At 37.4% G+C, this 17,885-nt stretch overlaps 4 protein-coding genes across 7 annotated transcripts; 3 read left to right on the forward strand and 1 right to left on the reverse strand.

Annotated features, from left to right (window-relative positions):
- The first annotated feature begins 1,305 nt into the window (after window positions 1-1,305).
- Window positions 1,306-2,390, forward strand: LOC149926811 (uncharacterized). The gene is made up of 2 exons (XM_090157762.1): window positions 1,306-1,728; window positions 2,045-2,390. The coding sequence occupies exons 1-2, from the start codon at window positions 1,562-1,564 to the stop codon at window positions 2,388-2,390; spliced, it is 513 nt and encodes a 170-aa protein (XP_090013888.1). The 5' UTR covers window positions 1,306-1,561.
- A 504-nt stretch (window positions 2,391-2,894) lies between these two features.
- Window positions 2,895-5,977, forward strand: LOC149926812 (tubulin alpha-1C chain-like). The gene is made up of 6 exons (XM_090159444.1): window positions 2,895-3,792; window positions 4,215-4,752; window positions 4,815-5,004; window positions 5,070-5,407; window positions 5,476-5,752; window positions 5,833-5,977. The coding sequence occupies exons 2-6, from the start codon at window positions 4,225-4,227 to the stop codon at window positions 5,853-5,855; spliced, it is 1,356 nt and encodes a 451-aa protein (XP_090015570.1). The 5' UTR covers window positions 2,895-3,792; window positions 4,215-4,224; the 3' UTR covers window positions 5,856-5,977.
- Window positions 5,978-8,202: 2,225 nt separating this feature from the next.
- LOC149926813 (uncharacterized) lies at window positions 8,203-15,423 on the forward strand. Of its 4 annotated transcripts, none has more exons than XM_090158326.1 (9): window positions 8,214-9,219; window positions 9,954-10,013; window positions 11,252-11,346; window positions 11,690-12,064; window positions 12,304-13,127; window positions 13,248-13,478; window positions 13,637-13,896; window positions 13,960-14,112; window positions 14,181-15,421. In XM_090158326.1, the coding sequence occupies exons 1-9, from the start codon at window positions 8,275-8,277 to the stop codon at window positions 14,394-14,396; spliced, it is 3,159 nt and encodes a 1,052-aa protein (XP_090014452.1). In that variant the 5' UTR covers window positions 8,214-8,274; the 3' UTR covers window positions 14,397-15,421. The 4 variants fall into 4 exon arrangements, with proteins under 4 accessions (XP_090014455.1, XP_090014454.1, XP_090014452.1 ...); XM_090158327.1 differs by having other exon boundaries at window positions 8,215-9,219; window positions 11,690-12,037; window positions 14,181-15,420; XM_090158328.1 differs by lacking the exon at window positions 13,248-13,478 and having other exon boundaries at window positions 8,211-9,219; window positions 14,181-15,423.
- A 1,077-nt stretch (window positions 15,424-16,500) lies between these two features.
- RpL23 (ribosomal protein L23) lies at window positions 16,501-17,750 on the reverse strand. Its single transcript, XM_090158162.1, has 5 exons — window positions 17,591-17,750; window positions 17,234-17,317; window positions 17,038-17,166; window positions 16,713-16,826; window positions 16,501-16,647 (listed from the first exon to the last, which is right to left on the reverse strand). The coding sequence occupies exons 1-5, from the start codon at window positions 17,601-17,603 to the stop codon at window positions 16,565-16,567; spliced, it is 423 nt and encodes a 140-aa protein (XP_090014288.1). The 5' UTR covers window positions 17,604-17,750; the 3' UTR covers window positions 16,501-16,564.
- Window positions 17,751-17,885: the final 135 nt, after the last annotated feature.

Here is a 17,885-nt window from a genome sequence, read left to right on the forward strand (position 1 = left end):
TTTGTGTGTAAAATTTGTTTGAGATATACAACTATTTGAAATTAAACCAATTAAATTAAGCTATTCCGTAACGTCACTAACTCTAGAACCATAAGTCTATAATATTGTTCCATAAGTTTGTAACTTTGGGGAATATTTTACTGAGAGTTACTAACGGAGTGACGTCATCACAACAAGAAAATCTCCCCCAAGTGAGGCGCGGTCAAAGGCTACGTGTGAAGCGTTAGTAAGCGGACGCGAAACAGCGACGAAGCCCGTAATGCAATCTGTCTCGCGAATAGCTCTCAGTAAAACCTTTGCATGTGAAGAATAGGAAGTGTCACACTTATGTAAGAATATTATACACTTATGCTAGAACTTTAAAACATTTGACCCGTCGTCCGCTTAATTACTATCTAATATTGATATTATCGAAATAGCAGACATAAATAATTTTGACAGGCTAAACCTATTTTTAAATTTCATACAGGAAACCTTATAGCAGACGACAATAATAAATTTATTTATAAATATATAATCCCATATAATCGTTGTTGTCGCACTATTGCTAGCCACAAAAAAAATTCAAAATAAACGCATTATTTAGTGGAAACATGTGAACAGCGTAGGCTAACCAATTAATTGGTACATAGGATATTAAAAAATAATTTGGCACCAATAAAATTGCATAGACGGAACGGTAGTAAAAGTATAGACTATTCCATTAAATAATTGGTTTTCGCGTATCTTTACGACAAAATATTAAACTTGTTTCCATCGCTTCTCGCAGGCAGGTTCGGGGTCAAAAAATATAAAAAAAATTCCGAATGTAAAGTGATCCCGGTACGTCGAAAGCGAAACCAGTATCTAATTTTTTTAAATTTTCTTCTAATTACTTCCCCCGTCCATTATTTGGGAAATTCCTCGTTGACCATTTGGGGATATTTGTCTTCGTTCGAGCTAGCTGACCTACAAAATATTACGCGTAAATGGACTTGAAAGAACACTCGACAAATGAGAAGTAAGGAAATAAAGATCATTTCTCGTATCCGAGTTATCACGATTATCAAGAGGGATAAGCCAATGGTTTACTAAAAATAAAACTCAGCCGAAAAATCAGAAATATTTGCCCCCCACGGAGACGCGTCCTCGATGGTAGGTAAGAACTACTTCGGGCTCCCCTCAAATTCTACTTTCACAGAACCCCCGGCGTATACCTTTCTCGGGTGACCGAGAAATCTTCCAAAGATGGGTCTCTAGATCAAAGACTCTTCTCTCATAGTTCATTTTTAGAATCCCGACGTATTGGTGAGGGGGAGGAAGTATATACCTTTAAAATAAAAATAAATATATTTTTACTCTCTGTATTTAGGGGAATGAAGATGTTTTGTAAGAAGGGGTTATGAGGGGATGAAAATCTCCTTAAAAGGGCCATGGACGATTAGTAAGAGCATCACTTCACTAGCGACCATCTCGTGGTTAAGTCGCGATATACTACCGTTCCGTCGTCAATAAGATTTTCTCTTTGTCGTGGATAACGTAAAACCGTTGGATTTAAAATCGCGTGCACCAGCAAATCAGAATGAAGACAAGAACGTCGATGTTGTTGTTGGCGATGGGCCTCGTCGCCTTTATGGCTCTGGTACAACCCGGTGACGCAGTCCTCAAGAAGAAATTATTCAAAGCGCTATTGCTGAAAGAGATTCTGTCCCCCAAGAAGATATTCTTACCAATTCCTCTCATGTTACCGTAAGTCTTCCAACACACTCCAGATCATGACACCTAGGAGCAACCAACAAGGAGAACGCAGCTAGCCTTTAAACACGCTAACGCAGTGTTGTGTACAAATTTCATTGGACGAGCCTTTACGCTGAACGTTTTACGCGCGGGGAGAAGACAATTTATAAATTTTCCCCTTCCGACGGTAGCAGGCGCTAAAGCGTCTAACCAATGAAAAATGTACACAAGAAAATGCGCGACTTTTGACGGGTTGCGTTCTCCTGTGTTTGTTGATGACACGAATCAGCTACCATAACAAACGCGTCTCTTTTTGTTTTGAAAATAGAATGAAGCAAATGCAACAAACGAAGAAAATCATCGTGCAACAAGATGATCCGTGGGCCATGGGTGGTATGATGGGCGGATGGCCTTCCGGTGGTGGCGGTGGTATGATGGGTGGATGGCCTTCAGGCGGCGGCGGCGGTGGTATGATGGGAGGATGGCCCTCTGGAGGTGGAAATGACTGGCCCATGGGCGGCGGCGGAGGTGGTGGAGGAGGAGGATGGTCATCGGGCGGAGGTGGTGGAGGAGGAGGCTGGCCATCGGGCGGAGGTGGTGGAGGAGGAGGCTGGCCATCGGGCGGAGGTGGTAAGAGCGGAGGTGGTGGCTGGATGATGTCCGGAGGTGACTAAATTCCTTATTAAACCTCGCGCCAATTAAATCAAAGACATTATATATTTTAAATAATCGATATTATCGATTCACAATGCAATATACGTTCTAAAGATCGATTTTGTCGATCGTGTAATTTAATCTTAGTTATTTAGTTTTACGTGTTTTTTAAATTGTTTACCAACGAACTCAGGGTAATATATTTTTTTATCTAAAAGCTCAATTCTACGGTAATTTGAAAACAAAAACCATTTTATTGCTAATCCTCGCGAGTACTTGATAAGTACTTTTTACTACGCGGAATTTCATTAAAATAATTTAATTTTTTATAAATTGCAATAATTTTATTTTTTTCAAATATTTTCGTCCGTACGCGTTTATTTGTTAAGTCATGTTTGTTGTCCCTTTTGTTAAAATATTTTTTTTTAATATCAGTAAAAATAATGTTTTTCTCCACTCTTCCCCACCAGTTGTTGAAATAAACTTGTATTTTTACCTATAGCTAAAGTATCTTTTCTTTAATCATTCACACAACCGGATGGTTTTGTTTGCGTAGTAATTTAGCTCTTTGCTTGCATGGTTTAGCGCACCCGGGGTCAGAAAACCCTACGGAAGGAGACACACACACGCCCTGATAGCTCGTTTCGGTAGTGGCCTTATATTCTCCACTCGCATCCAGTATCGATCTTGAAAGATAGTTGAGGACACGGAGGAAACCTTTTTTATACACTATACCGAAATTATTGTAGCGTATCATCATGATGTACCGGTAAATTTCTTTCGTCGTAACCACCGTAGAAGAACGAAATGGAAAAGGGTGGACTTACGAAAACCGTTCTCAATGTCTGTACGGTAGACTCATTATAGTTAACTGAAGGATGTCACGTGATTAAATAGATTGGCGTTTAGAACAATTGTCTAATTACTTTTAATTATATTGAGTGTAAGGAAAGGACACACCCAAGGACATTCTATTTAATTCTTTTATTGTTCCAACGAAACAATGTCGCGTATTTTTTTATATATTTTATTCTATCGTGTTTGAATGTTGAGGTTTAGGTCCATAGTTTCGTATTCCAAAATCTTCAAGAAAAACGTACGCTTAATCTACGCGATAATCGTGCTGTAGTAGTGTCGTAGTATATTGGCACGTACCGCGCAAGCTTGATCCCTTAAAAGGAAAGCTAGGATTGGTGGAAATATTCCACCGCATCTTTGCGCAGTAGAAAATTGTTCATTTCCCCCTCCCTTATTTTCCTCCAAATCGCTTCGCTCCCCCTCGCACCCCCTCATCCTGATTATAGCGGCTCTTCTCAACTGGCCGCTCTGGCAGAAAAGGTTAGACGGCAGACCCATTGTGACGTTGCTCGTCTAGTTCAACTCGCGCCAGCCAAACTTTCCATTTGATATAACACCCCCGAAGTAAGAAATTTTTTCTTTTATCTCCTTTGACTTCCTCTCTCGCTTCCTGTCTCGGTATTTTAGTCATCGCTTTTCGTCGAGGCTTTTTAGAATTATCATTCGAGTGTGGTGTAAAGGTATTTTAACTTGTCAGTTGTTAGTGTAGCGAGATTTTGCTACTGTGGATACTATTTTTCTTAAATTATCCGGTGTTTAAAAGTAAAGGTAATATTATTTGTCGTTCCGGGGTAGGGCCTGACAGCTTGGGTTCTTTCGCGAGCCCGCTATGTCGTAGACGCGAAGAAGATTTCGCGAACCCCACCCTTTTTTCCGATATCGACATTTTCAACCCGTACCGATTACTTTATCAATATCTATTTTGGGAGTTATCGGTCGTGTTTTTCTCGCTAGAATATCTAAATTGTAATTTCTTTTTGCGTCAGAACCGCAAAAATGAGGGAATGTATTAGCGTCCACGTTGGCCAAGCCGGAGTTCAAATCGGCAACGCTTGCTGGGAATTGTACTGCCTGGAGCACGGAATCCAGCCCGATGGCCAAATGCCCAGCGACAAGACCATCGGCGGGGGAGACGACTCTTTCAACACCTTTTTCAGCGAAACTGGGGCGGGCAAACATGTTCCTCGAGCCGTCTACGTTGACTTGGAACCAACGGTAGTGGACGAGGTGCGGACCGGCACTTACCGACAACTCTTTCATCCGGAGCAACTGATCACGGGCAAGGAGGACGCCGCGAACAACTACGCCAGAGGTCACTATACCATCGGAAAGGAGATTGTCGACTTGGTGCTAGACAGGATACGTAAATTGGCGGACCAATGCACCGGTCTTCAAGGGTTCCTCATCTTCCACAGTTTCGGCGGGGGCACTGGATCTGGATTCACTTCCCTGCTCATGGAAAGACTGTCCGTCGACTACGGCAAGAAATCCAAACTCGAATTCGCCATCTATCCAGCTCCTCAGGTAGAGTTAACCGTAACCCGTTGGGTTCTTTAAAAACTCCAATCTCGGTAATTGTATCTCAGGTATCAACGGCCGTCGTTGAACCTTACAATTCCATTTTGACCACTCACACCACTTTGGAACATTCCGATTGCGCATTCATGGTCGACAATGAAGCTATCTACGACATTTGCAGAAGAAACTTGGACATCGAACGCCCCACTTACACTAACCTTAATCGATTGATCGGACAGATTGTCTCTTCGATCACGGGTACGATTGACGAATAAGGGGTATATCAAATAACTTCAAAATTAATTATTTGTACCCGATCACAGCCTCTCTTCGCTTCGACGGTGCGCTCAACGTCGATCTGACCGAGTTCCAGACCAATTTGGTCCCTTATCCCAGAATCCATTTCCCGCTGGTCACCTACGCTCCGGTCATTTCCGCCGAAAAAGCTTACCACGAGCAACTGACCGTTTCCGAAATCACCAACTCTTGCTTCGAGCCGACCAACCAAATGGTCAAATGCGATCCCCGTCACGGGAAATACATGGCTTGCTGCCTCCTCTACAGAGGCGACGTTGTCCCCAAGGACGTTAACGCGGCTATCGCCGCCATAAAGACCAAGAGGACCATCCAATTCGTCGACTGGTGCCCAACAGGCTTTAAAGTATGCCGCTAACGCTCGATTCACACTTGCGGTTCTTATGTTCATTCGTGGAATAATTTTTGACGTAGGTTGGCATCAACTACCAGCCTCCGACCGTCGTGCCAGGAGGTGACTTGGCCAAGGTTCAGAGGGCGGTCTGCATGCTTTCCAACACGACTGCCATCGCCGAGGCGTGGGCCCGACTCGACCACAAGTTCGATTTGATGTACGCCAAGAGAGCTTTCGTCCACTGGTACGTCGGAGAAGGTATGGAGGAAGGAGAATTCTCGGAAGCTCGCGAAGACTTGGCCGCTCTCGAGAAGGACTACGAAGAAGTTGGAATTGATTCCGCTGAAGGAATCGAAGGTAAGGAGACAATTACGATATATTGATCGTGGTTGTCGATTCTTTCCGTTTTTCTCATTCCGAAATCTTTTCCATTGCAGATGAAGAAGGAGAAGAATACTAAAGGAAGTAAAGTCCCAAAAGCGGCTTTATTGGCGCCTTTCCAACGCTTTTCATTATAAATATACTAATTGTTTGGTTATTTATATGTTCGCTTTTCAAATAATAAATTAAAGTTTTAAATGAGTTTGCGTCATTATTAATGCAATGAATTGATATCAAATTTCATTTTGCGCGAGAAAATACGTATAAAAGCAGGCAGTAGCGTAGCCAGGGGGGGCACAGGGGGCACATGCCCCCCCCCGAAACGTATGGTCGTACGTACAAATATTTTTGTTTTTTTTTACTTTTTTTTCAATGGTGCCCCCCCCCCCCCCCGAAACAAAATCCTGGCTATGCCACTGAAAGCAGGTAAATAAGCCCACTAGACCACATCATCATGTAGTCGAGGTAGTGCCAGCTAAGAGCAACAAACACATAAGGAGAACGCAACGCAAAAGTCATACATTTTCTTGTGTACATTTTTCATTGGTTAGACACTTTAGTGCCTGCTGACGTCGGAAGGGAAAAATTCGAAAATTGTCTTCCACCTTTCCGTAAAACGTTCAGCGTAAAGGCTCGTCAAATTAAATTTGTACACAACACTGCGTTAGCGTGTTTAAAGGCTAGCTGAGTTCCCCCTGTGTTTGTTTCTCCTAGGTGCCACAAAAAAAGGAATTTTGAAATCGGTCAATAGACGGCGTAAGAAAACGTGAAATTGGGAACGTGTTGGAGCCTAGCCCTAACTCTAGACCAAAGAATATAAAGCCCCAGGAATGGAAGGTGTAGCTCAGTCTAGTGAAACTTTTGCGCCTCTCGTTTTTAAAGAGAGGCCGGGTTGTGTTAAACGTTTCTGTTACTCTGATTTGCTTTGTCGGAAGTTTCTAACGCAACCCAAACAGGCGGCCAATAATATCATACCTTCCATTCCTGGGGCTTTATATTCTTTGCCTAGACCGACTGATTAAACTATATTACTTCAGACTTTCTCTCGATTTTATTTTTGCAACAGCCAAGTAGAGGCTTGGGCAGTTTGGCGAATAAAAGCTATTGTGGGTTTGAAGATGTTCTTATGACGTGAAGTTTCTACGTCCGGCATGATGACGTCAGCTTTAGCCTTTCATATATGGTCCCCTACCGGCCAACGCTGCTTAATTTTCGTCTGCTCAACAGATAAATATTTAATAACTGGGAGATACTATTCGCTTGTTCTGGAACAAAGGACGCCAAATTAAACTATTCGCTTGTTCTATAGTGGAGATAATTACTCTACATCATGAACTATTCGTCAAGGTCAGAGTATTGGGGCTACACTTTTTACTTTTCCTGAATAGGAGGTGTAAAGACAGTAAACTGATAAAATCATCTGCTTCTCTACTAAAATGGCCACAACTAGGAAGCCATTTTGGGAAACCTTTTTACCCCGACTCGAACTATTTATTTATTTATTTATTTATTTATTTATGACGAAAATAATTGCGCAATAAGCCTCAAAAGATAATCGGAGTATCTTAATCTACTCTGAAGGGGTTTATTATAATCTTCTGATATGATGAATTTATTCATAGAAGAACGATCGAGGATATTCTATTTAAATTTCGTGATACAAAATATTATGATAATTATTTTTGGTGACTTACTTATAATATGAAATGATTCCTATGATTCTTATAAAATTTATTGATTGTACTATCGGTTTATCGCTTAAAGATTTAAATGTTTTTCTTTGAAAATCACATCTTTTATTGGGATTACCTAACGTTTAGTGTAAAATAGGGTTTTTTACACTATTTATATTAAGCGCGGTTTTTTTAACCTTTGCAATAGTGGTGCCATCTTAAATTCAAAAGTGTGCAAAAGACGAGCCAAAGACTATATTATAAGCTATCGCTACAGCCGTTACCAAGGCATGGCCAAGGTTATACGGCTATTTGCGGAAGTTGCGGTTTGGGAAGTTTTTGGTGTACAAAATTATAAACGTAATATTTCGTGTTAATTTGAAGAAATTTTCATAATTATTAGGATTTAATATAATTTAATAAGTTTTATGGTGATTATCAGCTGATAGAGCACAGGACACGCGTTTTGTAATAATTTGAAAACTGTTCAAACCAAGCCTTGGCCTAATCTGTCACTGTGCTGTGTCTTGCTGTATCAACTTTAAAGGCTGAAGTTTAACTCGCAGGACATGTAGGTAATATTGTTAATGCAATTACTGTTGTGCTAAATTAATAGTAATATTTTATCATGAATATTGTAAGTAAAGGAACAAGTAACTAATGGTTTAAGTTACTCTGAAAAATGAAATATGACTTAGATGTGGCTTAGCATGCTTAGTAAATTGTTAGGAAATTCATTTAGGCCTAATTATAATTTGGATAGTTTAAAACAACTATCAAACATTTCCCAATACAATTTATATATAGTATTAAAATGAATGAAACATGCAAGAAAGTAGAAGTGGTTCATTCGTGAACTTTGAAGTGTGCGACAATTTCCAACACTTTCGTTCGGAAAGCTATGTTCAAGCATTGCAAGCTATGTCCGTTTCATCACCTTCCTTTGGGGATACTCGATTTGGCGATGAATGTGGTACATCTTACTTGAAAGCAGAACACGTGTATCGCGTTTCGAGTAACGAAGATGCTTCCACTAGTGGTGGGCATTTCAATAGCGCTCCATCATCTCCGAAGCAAAGAGGCAGAGACATTCAGAAATCTTCGACTTTGCCAAATCACGCTATCAGAGAAATTGGCTTTCCAAAACCAAAGAAATCAAGCAGTTTGAGCATTGGAAGTTTTTTTCGCAAGTTGTCGCCTCGTATTAAACGCAATAAAGAGAAGAAAGGAGAAAAGCCTTGGATTGTGGTTGAGTTTTCTCAAAGTGAAATTGAATGTGAAAGAAATGATAGCAGTGGTGGAAGCAGCCAGTCCATTGAATTAGCAACCAAAAGCAAGGAGAGTTACATTCGTTCCCTCTTAAAGACACCATCAAATGAAGCTTCTTATTCCTCCAAAAAAGGAATAGCTCGTAGTGCTAATGACATTAATAGTGGCAAAACCCCTATAGGAAATTTAGTTAATGAAACTGGTTCATCCGTTTCTTTTAGTTCGGTCGTGAACACACCCGTGCCTGGTATCGAAGCTAGCAACTTGTCTAAAACTTCTCCTAGAAAGTCTTTGCAAGATTTAAAGACTTGCAAAGGTGTTAAAGATAGTAAAAGATCTTCTCTGATAGTTTTTGATCCCAATTCAATTTACAATAGAACAATTAATTCCTTCACGTCCAATAAGGCTTTTATTAAACCAAAAAAAGAAATTTCAACCATTACCGTGCCAATATTTGACAATTCATCCGAAGTTGAAGCGTTAAAAGCCAAAAGCACTCAGGTACACCAAACCCTGTGTACTTGTGATTATGAAATTTTTATTTATTGGAGAACCTTCCAGCATCTCGTTCGTTTTTGACCCACAAAGCATGGTACCACATTGGACTGATAATTTGATTTAAAACTTTTTTTGTGCCTCTTATTGTGCTGATTTTTTTTATTATGTATTATAATAACATAATCTCTGCATGATTTTAATATAACCGATATATATTACCTTGTTTTCTGGGGTTAATTATTGCAATAGCTTTTTTTTTTTTTTAACTTCAAAGGAAGTTTTTTGAGAATGGTAGAAGGATTAATTATATTGTACCTATTAGATCCACCAATGTTTTAATGTATAACTATACCAATCCCGAAAGCCTAGGGCATATGTTTTTTTTTAATTTTATCATGTTTAGTGTTTTGTAAAATTTCCTGAATTTTGTAAATATATTATGTTTAGTTAGCTTAGGAAATTATAATCCTGTAGGTTGAATATATAAATAAAACGCATGTGAAGTTGAGGGTTTATAAAAGGCCTACAAAAACACCTGCCATTTTTAATTAACTTTTGTGATCCTTTTTAACCTTGAATTATTATTATTCTGTAATAGCTTTACGGTGCATTAGATTTTAATTTTGTAGAATTAGTTAAGGCTTTTGGAAAATTGCATGATTATATTTTATAAATATAGGACAGTGCTTATTTTTTTCTGCTATGAAATATTTAATTATATATTTATTGAATTTCAGGATTGTTCGGGTGAAAGGCGCAAGAGGCCAGTATCAGTATCGCAACCTGCCCCTTCTTCTGTAAGTACTTTAATTTTATATGGTTTCCAAGTATCAAATTACGGGTTCTTGGTAAGCGCCAGCGTTTTTTAATGTGCATAAAAAGAAATCAAACACCTTTGACTAGTGATCCTTGAAAAATATGGTCAATGTCCCAAACTTAATGATCCAGACATTTGGTAGAGTAATTAAAATATTACTAACCGGTGATTGTAATATATGACAAGTGGTTAATTTATAACACACTAATCAAAGAAACGTGGAATTTGGCATCCATTAATCTTATTCCCTCTTAAAACTTTCTACACCCACCAAGCTACATACACCACCCACTTTTGAACTTCCCACTGTTTTTTTTTTTTCTGCAAAAGGCCTCTATGGAAAAAAAATATAAAATGACATTTAAAAGTGAAGGTCTAGTGCTACCAGGCTATCAGGATATCTGTCCAATAGATTGATATTTTATTTCGGCAAATGTTTCTTCGATAAAATAGTTTCCTCTAGACAACAAACTTATCAAAAGAGATGACCTTGAATATTCATAAAAAGAAGTGATTTGCTCTGATAAACAAGTTTTGTTCCAAAAATCTTGTAATCAGTCTTACACCTATGCAGTAAAGATATACCCTCCCTTATTTCTTTTCCAACTTTACGTAGGCTCATTTGAAATATTATAAGCCCCAGCAGACAGAAAACGTTTTTTTATTTGTATCAAAATTGGGGTGATTTTTACCAATAGGAAAAAAGTGTGGGTTTCCAAAACCCAAAGAAGGGAAAATTTACTCTCAAACAATTTTATAAGCTTGACGCGAAATAACAACCGCTCATTCTGTATTCCCCACCTGTTATTTCCTCACCCATGCAGGATGATATAGGACGTTCTAAATTTCCTGTTTCTATTACTGACCCAAATGCGTTTTATGCTGTTGTGGTAGTAGCTCGGATAACAGTGTATTTGTTTTCAATAAAAAAATAGACTTCAAAGCTTATAGCAGTCTACCATTTATCTTGTTAAAGGACAGTAGGTTTCCTATTGTATCTAAAAATGCCTGTCAAGGCGATTAAAGAGGTACGTTGTTTAATTTAAAAATGTAGGCTCTCGACGAGCCAGGTGTTTGGGATACTATTGTTTAATATATTATATTATGGTAAATGAGTGGATTTTCTAGTTTTATTTTTCAATTTTAAAAACATCTGCTTTTTATTTTTCGTAAGTTTTGTATTTCGACTAAAAAAAGTTTGTTTTTGAAATCTTAAAGCTCAAAGCCAAAAGTGAGGATTTTCCATCAGTTTGCATTTCAAAGGTGTCACAATTTCAGGAACCCTCAAAACCAACACAGCATAGTCTAGAAAAGTAAGTGAGAATACCTCTCACTTTTTCTTTGACCTTTAAAGTGGGTGTCACGTATGTGTGTATAAATGCTCAGTTGGGTTGTGTAACTACCTTGACTTATATTTTTTTTATTGTTTTGAAAGATAAGGCTGTAGTGAGATAAAACTTCTAATTGCAATAATAATTAGGATCATTTAAGGGTTGTTTCTTTTGGAGTATAGGATTATTTACTTTATGCATTTTAGCTAAAAAAATTGCATTTATATTCTTTGCTATGAATGAATTCCTTGTAAATAAGACTTTACATAACTGAAAGGAAAGTAATTATAAAAACTAATGAAGTATTTTATTACTACTTTTTTAGTGTGTCAAGGGCTCAACCTCCAAGAACCTTGAACCTGGCTACAAGCTTTGTAGATTCCAATTGCGTTTTGGTGAAAAAAATGAACTCCATGGAATCCATTGGCGTTTGTTCATTAGACGCGTGCTCAACAACTCATTCTGAAGGCAGTCTTTCACCGAGTAATGACCTAAATGCAATTGTGGATAATAATTACACTTCATCAGCGTACACGTTGAAGAGTACCAGTTTAATTTTATCCAATGGGAGTTTGAGTCCAATCCCAAAATTGGCAAATCCAGAGCTTCGGGTGGAAGAGTGTAGTGATGTTACTGATAGAGCAATCGTACAAGATCCAGAGAAAGAAGAGAGGTTCAGAAGTTACGCGTATCTTTATATGTGTGTACAGTTTTAAATATTTCATTAGCCCATTTAAATTGCCCCGCCTTAACTGATATGGCTAGTAACCTTTAAAGCAGCATGGTTTTGGGTGATGGCTGAGTCTAAATTAAAACCCCTTTTCCATATTTTCCCATTCTATCTACATATTAATTTAAATAAGGATTTTAATGCTGTACTAACACATTGTGTATTTCATAGATCTGAACGAAACATAATGTATAAATTTTATTTGCCAGATCCCCAAATGAAGTCCCAGTTTGTTTAAAAGGAAAAGAATCATCACAGTGTTTAGATCCTGGTCACTTGCCATCGTATTTAGGAATTAGTTGCGCCATAAGTGGCTATTCCGGTTACAGCCGATATTGTCACAGCCGTGACAACAGCCCCGCAAGAATCACTTCATTGGTCAACATCTCAAAATTTCCCTCAGTTTCATCTAAGTCATCCCAAAATTTTGAATCGAATCAAAGCGCAAATGATATAGGATATCTCGCGAATGGAAAACCTCGTTCCAAGACGGAAAGCTATATTTGCAACAAGTACTTTGGTGCTGGTTCTTTGTCAGACGGCAAGTCCGAATCTAGCCCAAACTTTGTTTCATCACAAAACATAACTTTAACGAAGAACGTCAATGGTTCTGGTTTTGTTTGTAAAGAAATGGAACTAAGTGAAGCGAGACCACATACCAATGTTACAGTAAGATCTCAATCCCCTGTTGATAAAACCTGGATTACCAATGGATTGGGTTCCCACCATCACCCACTTACTGGCCAATCCAATTGGAAAGATCTGATGGTGGATGATTTTGAAGATGCTACTAGAAAAAGGAGCGATGTGCAAGAACCAAAATTACAAAACTTGCCTTCTTTAGCTTCACTGAACGAAGGCCCTAAGTCGTTAGTTCAACAACGAATTGAAAGTCTCTTTGGACAACCTGCATCAAATGTAGTTCAAGGTGGTGCAATTCGCGCTTCCCGACCCAAAGCGAGAACCCCCGTCGACGTTACCACTGCTAAGAGGAGTCCTTCTTGTCCCCCACAAACTTTCAGGCCAAGTTCTCGTGAGTTTATCCTTATATAACAGTTTTTCTTTAGAAATGCTAATAAGCTAGCCTTATTTACTCTTTCATAGTAACCCGCTAAGAGCTTTCTTTTGCCTTCTCTCTCGCCCCTTTTTGCAGGGAGTCCACCAGTTTTTCGGCATATCACGCAAGATTTTAAAGAGCAGCTACGTAACGCTACTGTGCCAACTAAAAATATTCCCGTAAAACCAATGCTTTCACCAAATAAACAGCTAGTTTCTTTACCAATCTCGAAAGAGTCTAAACGAGAAATGAGTGCTTGCTCAGATGCCAAAGCTACAAAACATATATTAAGAGCCGCTAGTGAACCAAAAGCAGTTTTTTCCAAAGGTTGGGGGCTGTAGCTAATTAAAATAGTCTCCCACTGAAACCCTGCTTTTGCAATTTTTACCGAAGGCTCTCGGCCTTATCTGAAGAAAGTTTGGTGTCAGTTGGTGACTATCTTTAGGAACATTTTATTTTTGTCTGTAATTTGTGTATTTTGTTAGTTCTCACGTGTGTTGCTATTGAAGATCAAAATCCAGTTTCAGCTACTAACGAAACTTCCGGTGATGGCCACTTTTTTATTAAGAAGATAAAAGCTGCGACTGAAGATATACGTAAACAGATAAAAGAAGTAGAAGATGACTCAAAGTTACAGGGAATTCCAGAAGAAGCTCTTGGCAAACTACTTTCAGCAGCTGGTAAAGCAAATTTATTAATTGAACAAAAGTTTGCCCAGTTTCGTTCACTTTGTGAAAAGAATATTGTAAGTTATATCTGTCATATTTTAGTAAAAAATTTCCTAATTTTATATTTCTCTAATTCAAAGGCTCCGGAAGTATCTGAGCCACGCCCAACTTTCAATGATTTAGCTGGGTTTTGGGATATGGTTCTTTTACAAGTGGATAATGTTAATGAAACATTTTCCACACTTCGACAACTCAAAGCCAGACAATGGAAAGAAGAATCAGTGCCTTACGCAGTTCGTTTGATTTTGCATTTTTAAAATTCTCAAGATTTTTAATTTTTAATTCTGGTTTTTTTATCCAGAGGTCAAATAGTCAGTCTAAAGCACAACCAAAGCGCACTACTAGAGCTTCTAAATCTAATCCTACCACACCTGAACGTAGTGCAAAAGCCAGCGAGTTGGCTAAAGCTAGGGAAGAGCAAAGGAAAAAATTAATAGAGGCTAAAAAACGTGGACGACAGCAGAAACCATGCGATGAAGATATTGCCATTTTTGCTCCCGATCAAGCCACAAATTAAGACGAAAGTATTTTGAAGCATGCTGCAAAATTTTTGTAAATAGTTAATGGTTTTACTTCAGAAATTTTAGGATTTTTTAAGGAGTTAATAGTTAAATTTAAGCCCCTTTTTGAAGTTATTTATTTAACAATTGTTTAACTTTTTTTTACATATGAAATTTAACCTTTGTATGTTTGCCTACGGTATTTTTTAAGACTTTTTTAAATGATGTTTTAAAGGTTGAAAGTAACAAAATTATTTAAACACTTCCAATAAGTTTTTTTTTATTGGAGATGTTTGGAGGTAGTTAGGTCTCGTGTAAATTTTTAAGTTGGTCGGGTTGTTTATTAAAGGTGAAAACTGTTGTTTTCCCACGTCTGATAATGTTATCCTAGTTTGGTAAGTTTGGAAATAGCGGATATTAAGTTAATTGCCGAAAAATCTAGTTATTTATTAAATTTCAAAGTTATGATACTTTTAATTTATTAGTAATGTTAATGCGTAGCGTCTGTGTTGTTCAAATTGTCTCTATTATGGCAAAAGTATCTGGTTTTGTTAACAAAATTTAAAAACCAAACTAAAATTTGTATGGTATTTTTGAAGAAGGATCTAAGTGAATTCTGTGCACATTTTTTAACTGAGCTCAAAGAAAAAAGTACCATGAAATTTTTGAGAGATCTTCCAGAAGGCAGCTAAATATTTTCTCAATTTTCTGAGCTTTGTTAATATTAATGTCAACTACAAAAAAATTGTCAGCGGAATAAGTCCTTTTTCGAAAGGGCTGCAATATCGGGATTTTTGTATCTGGAAATGAGAAGGAACAATTTTGAAACATTTACAATTTAAAAGGTTTTTTGTAACCCATAAACGAAAATAACCAATTCATGTTAGCATATCTTGCAATAATTTCTGTATTGCTTTCGAGCCACGTACCATGGTGCAAAGAAAAAATATTTTAAGGTGCATTACCAGAAGAACAATTAAATCTTACTTCCCCATTCAGTGCTTATTTTTATTCTAATTAACAAGCCCAAACCAATTATTTACATAATTTTTTTTTAATGCTGTTTTAAGGGGTCCCTTAAGTGAAAGGTTTTATGCACTAATGTTAAAAATGACAACAGATTATACAGTGGCGCACCGAAGCCTTAATAAAAAATTTTATGCTTATTTCCTTAAAATGTTTTGGGCCCTCCCTGGAAAAAATTCTGGTTGGGCCACTCAGTTACTTACGCACATTCTAGCAAGCTTCGTAATATATTTTCAACTATCTAAAGTTATTTGCTCCAGAAGTTAAGACTACTAAACAATTTAAAGTCACTGGTCCAAAGTGAGGCAACAAAGGTTATTGTTTTCATTTTAGTGATAATTACAACAATGCTAATCTTAAATTTATTCTAAGCATGTGCGAGTACCCGATTGTAATCGAGTACTCGATCGAGTATCGAGTCGGGTACTCGACTCGATACCCGAAAATCGTTATTAAAAAAACCCGAAAAAGTTTCGGGTCTAAACTCAAAGCATAGGCTTAGATTTTCGGGTACCCGATAGGCCAATTTTTGCAAAGGCCCTACCCGCGAATTTTCGGCGGGATATTCGAAAAAAAAAACCCTTTACGTTTTACTGATTTTTTCCCAAAAAAAACATCTTTTTGGCTTGGCCTTAAACCCTCTAATTGGTCGAAGAGTCAGAATAAATTCTTAGGTTCTTCCTAATTGGATATTGTTTTAAAAGCAAGTAAAGGTACAAAATGAAACTGAAATTAAAAGCCTAACCATAACTTAAAGTTCCCTTACCTCCCATTCCTTTTTGGTAGCTTGTTAATCACTAGTCACGAACCTTTTGTAGGTGGTTTAATTTTAGTTTGGAAAGTTAGGCTCAGTTTTGAAAGTTAACTTTGTTTTTTCCTAATAAAATTTAGAGCTGAATACTCGAACTATAATTTTTAGCTAAGCATAATTATTCGAGTACTCGAAACCCCTTTTTTAATCTAAGCCTAAATACTCGAAAACCCGATAAAATTTAGATACTCGAAAAGCAAAATTTTTAATACCCGATACTCGACCCGAAAACCCAAAATAAATATTCGCAAATGCTTAATTTATTCCAATTTCATATTCAAAACTAGTCTTCTTTCAAATTTTTTTTTTTTTTATTCAAGGAGCAAATACACGGAATATACAACAAATTTAGGCGATACTGCTTGCATTTGAAGCTATCCTCGGCCATAAATCTGCACATTCCTTTGCTACTGGACCAGTGATGGCAGAACCTAAAGACACAAGTTGGTACAGTTTTAATTTTATCATTTAATTTAGGAGGTATATAAGAGTATACCTTTCATTTCTCCTTTGTTGTTAACAATGACTCCGGCATTATCTTCGAAGTAAATAAAAATTCCATCTTTCCTGCGGAATGGTTTTCGTTGCCGTATCACTACTGCGGGCATAACTGTAAGGAGTTTAATAGATAAGAATTCAATTGGGATGAGCACATTAAAAGTTGTCCCATGAATGGAGGCTGGAAAATGCATAAAACATTTTCCAGTACTATGTTCTAGGATTTAATATCGGGCTTTTTGAATGGTTAACAGGACTTTCAAATAGTTCATAATGATACTATCGATCCTGTAGTGCCCGGCAAACTTAAGAAGCTTGATTACCTTTCTTCCTTAACTCAGGCTTTCCCTTTTTAACAGTAGCTACGATCATGTCACCTGCACCTGCTGCTGGTAATCTGTTCAGCCTACCCTTAATTCCATTTACCGCAATGACATAGAGATTTTTTGCGCCTTAATAATTTACAAAGATAGTTAATACCATGTTTTACGCACAGCAAATATTTTTGGTTTCCATTACCAGTGTTATCAGCACAGTTAATAACTGCTCCAACAGGTAAACCCAAGGATATGCGAAATTTCGCTCCAGCGGTGCCACCACGTCCTGTTAAGATATTAAAATAATTTATTTATTAATATATTTCTAAATTATATGCATGCTGTTGTATGACATGTGCCAACGCGAAAAGTACGTAAAAAAAAACAAGGCCTAGCAATGCATGAGACCTTTTAAAATATCATATATTTAAAACGTCTATTTGCGGAAAATATGAAGGTTAAGTCTAAAACGGGGATGTATTCTTTGATTTTTATTGTAAAAATAAATTTATTAATCGAAAAATATAATGATTAAAACAGATTTTATTTTATAGCATACCTCTCTTTGACATTGTTGTTTCTTACCGCACGACGGAATGAAGAAAAGACTATTGAATCGTGGACATATCAGTTACTGCAATCACCATAGAGCCGACCAAACACGAAATTCTATGCTCTGTGTAATCGCTTTTTAGAAAATTTCGTTGTAAGCAAGATGATGCAATTAGGATCGGTTTTAGAGATAAAACATTAAATTTTAATTTTAATTTTCTATCGGTCGTATTTGAAAAAATATTAAATTTATCCGATTTATTTTTATTTGTATTACATGGCGCTGCCGACATTTTTCATTG

Source organism: Leiobunum rupestre, chromosome 9 (genome assembly GCF_980474605.1).
Source record: "Leiobunum rupestre chromosome 9, qqLeiRupe1.1.hap1, whole genome shotgun sequence".
In the NCBI taxonomy this organism is placed as follows: Eukaryota; Metazoa; Arthropoda; class Arachnida; order Opiliones; family Sclerosomatidae; genus Leiobunum; species Leiobunum rupestre.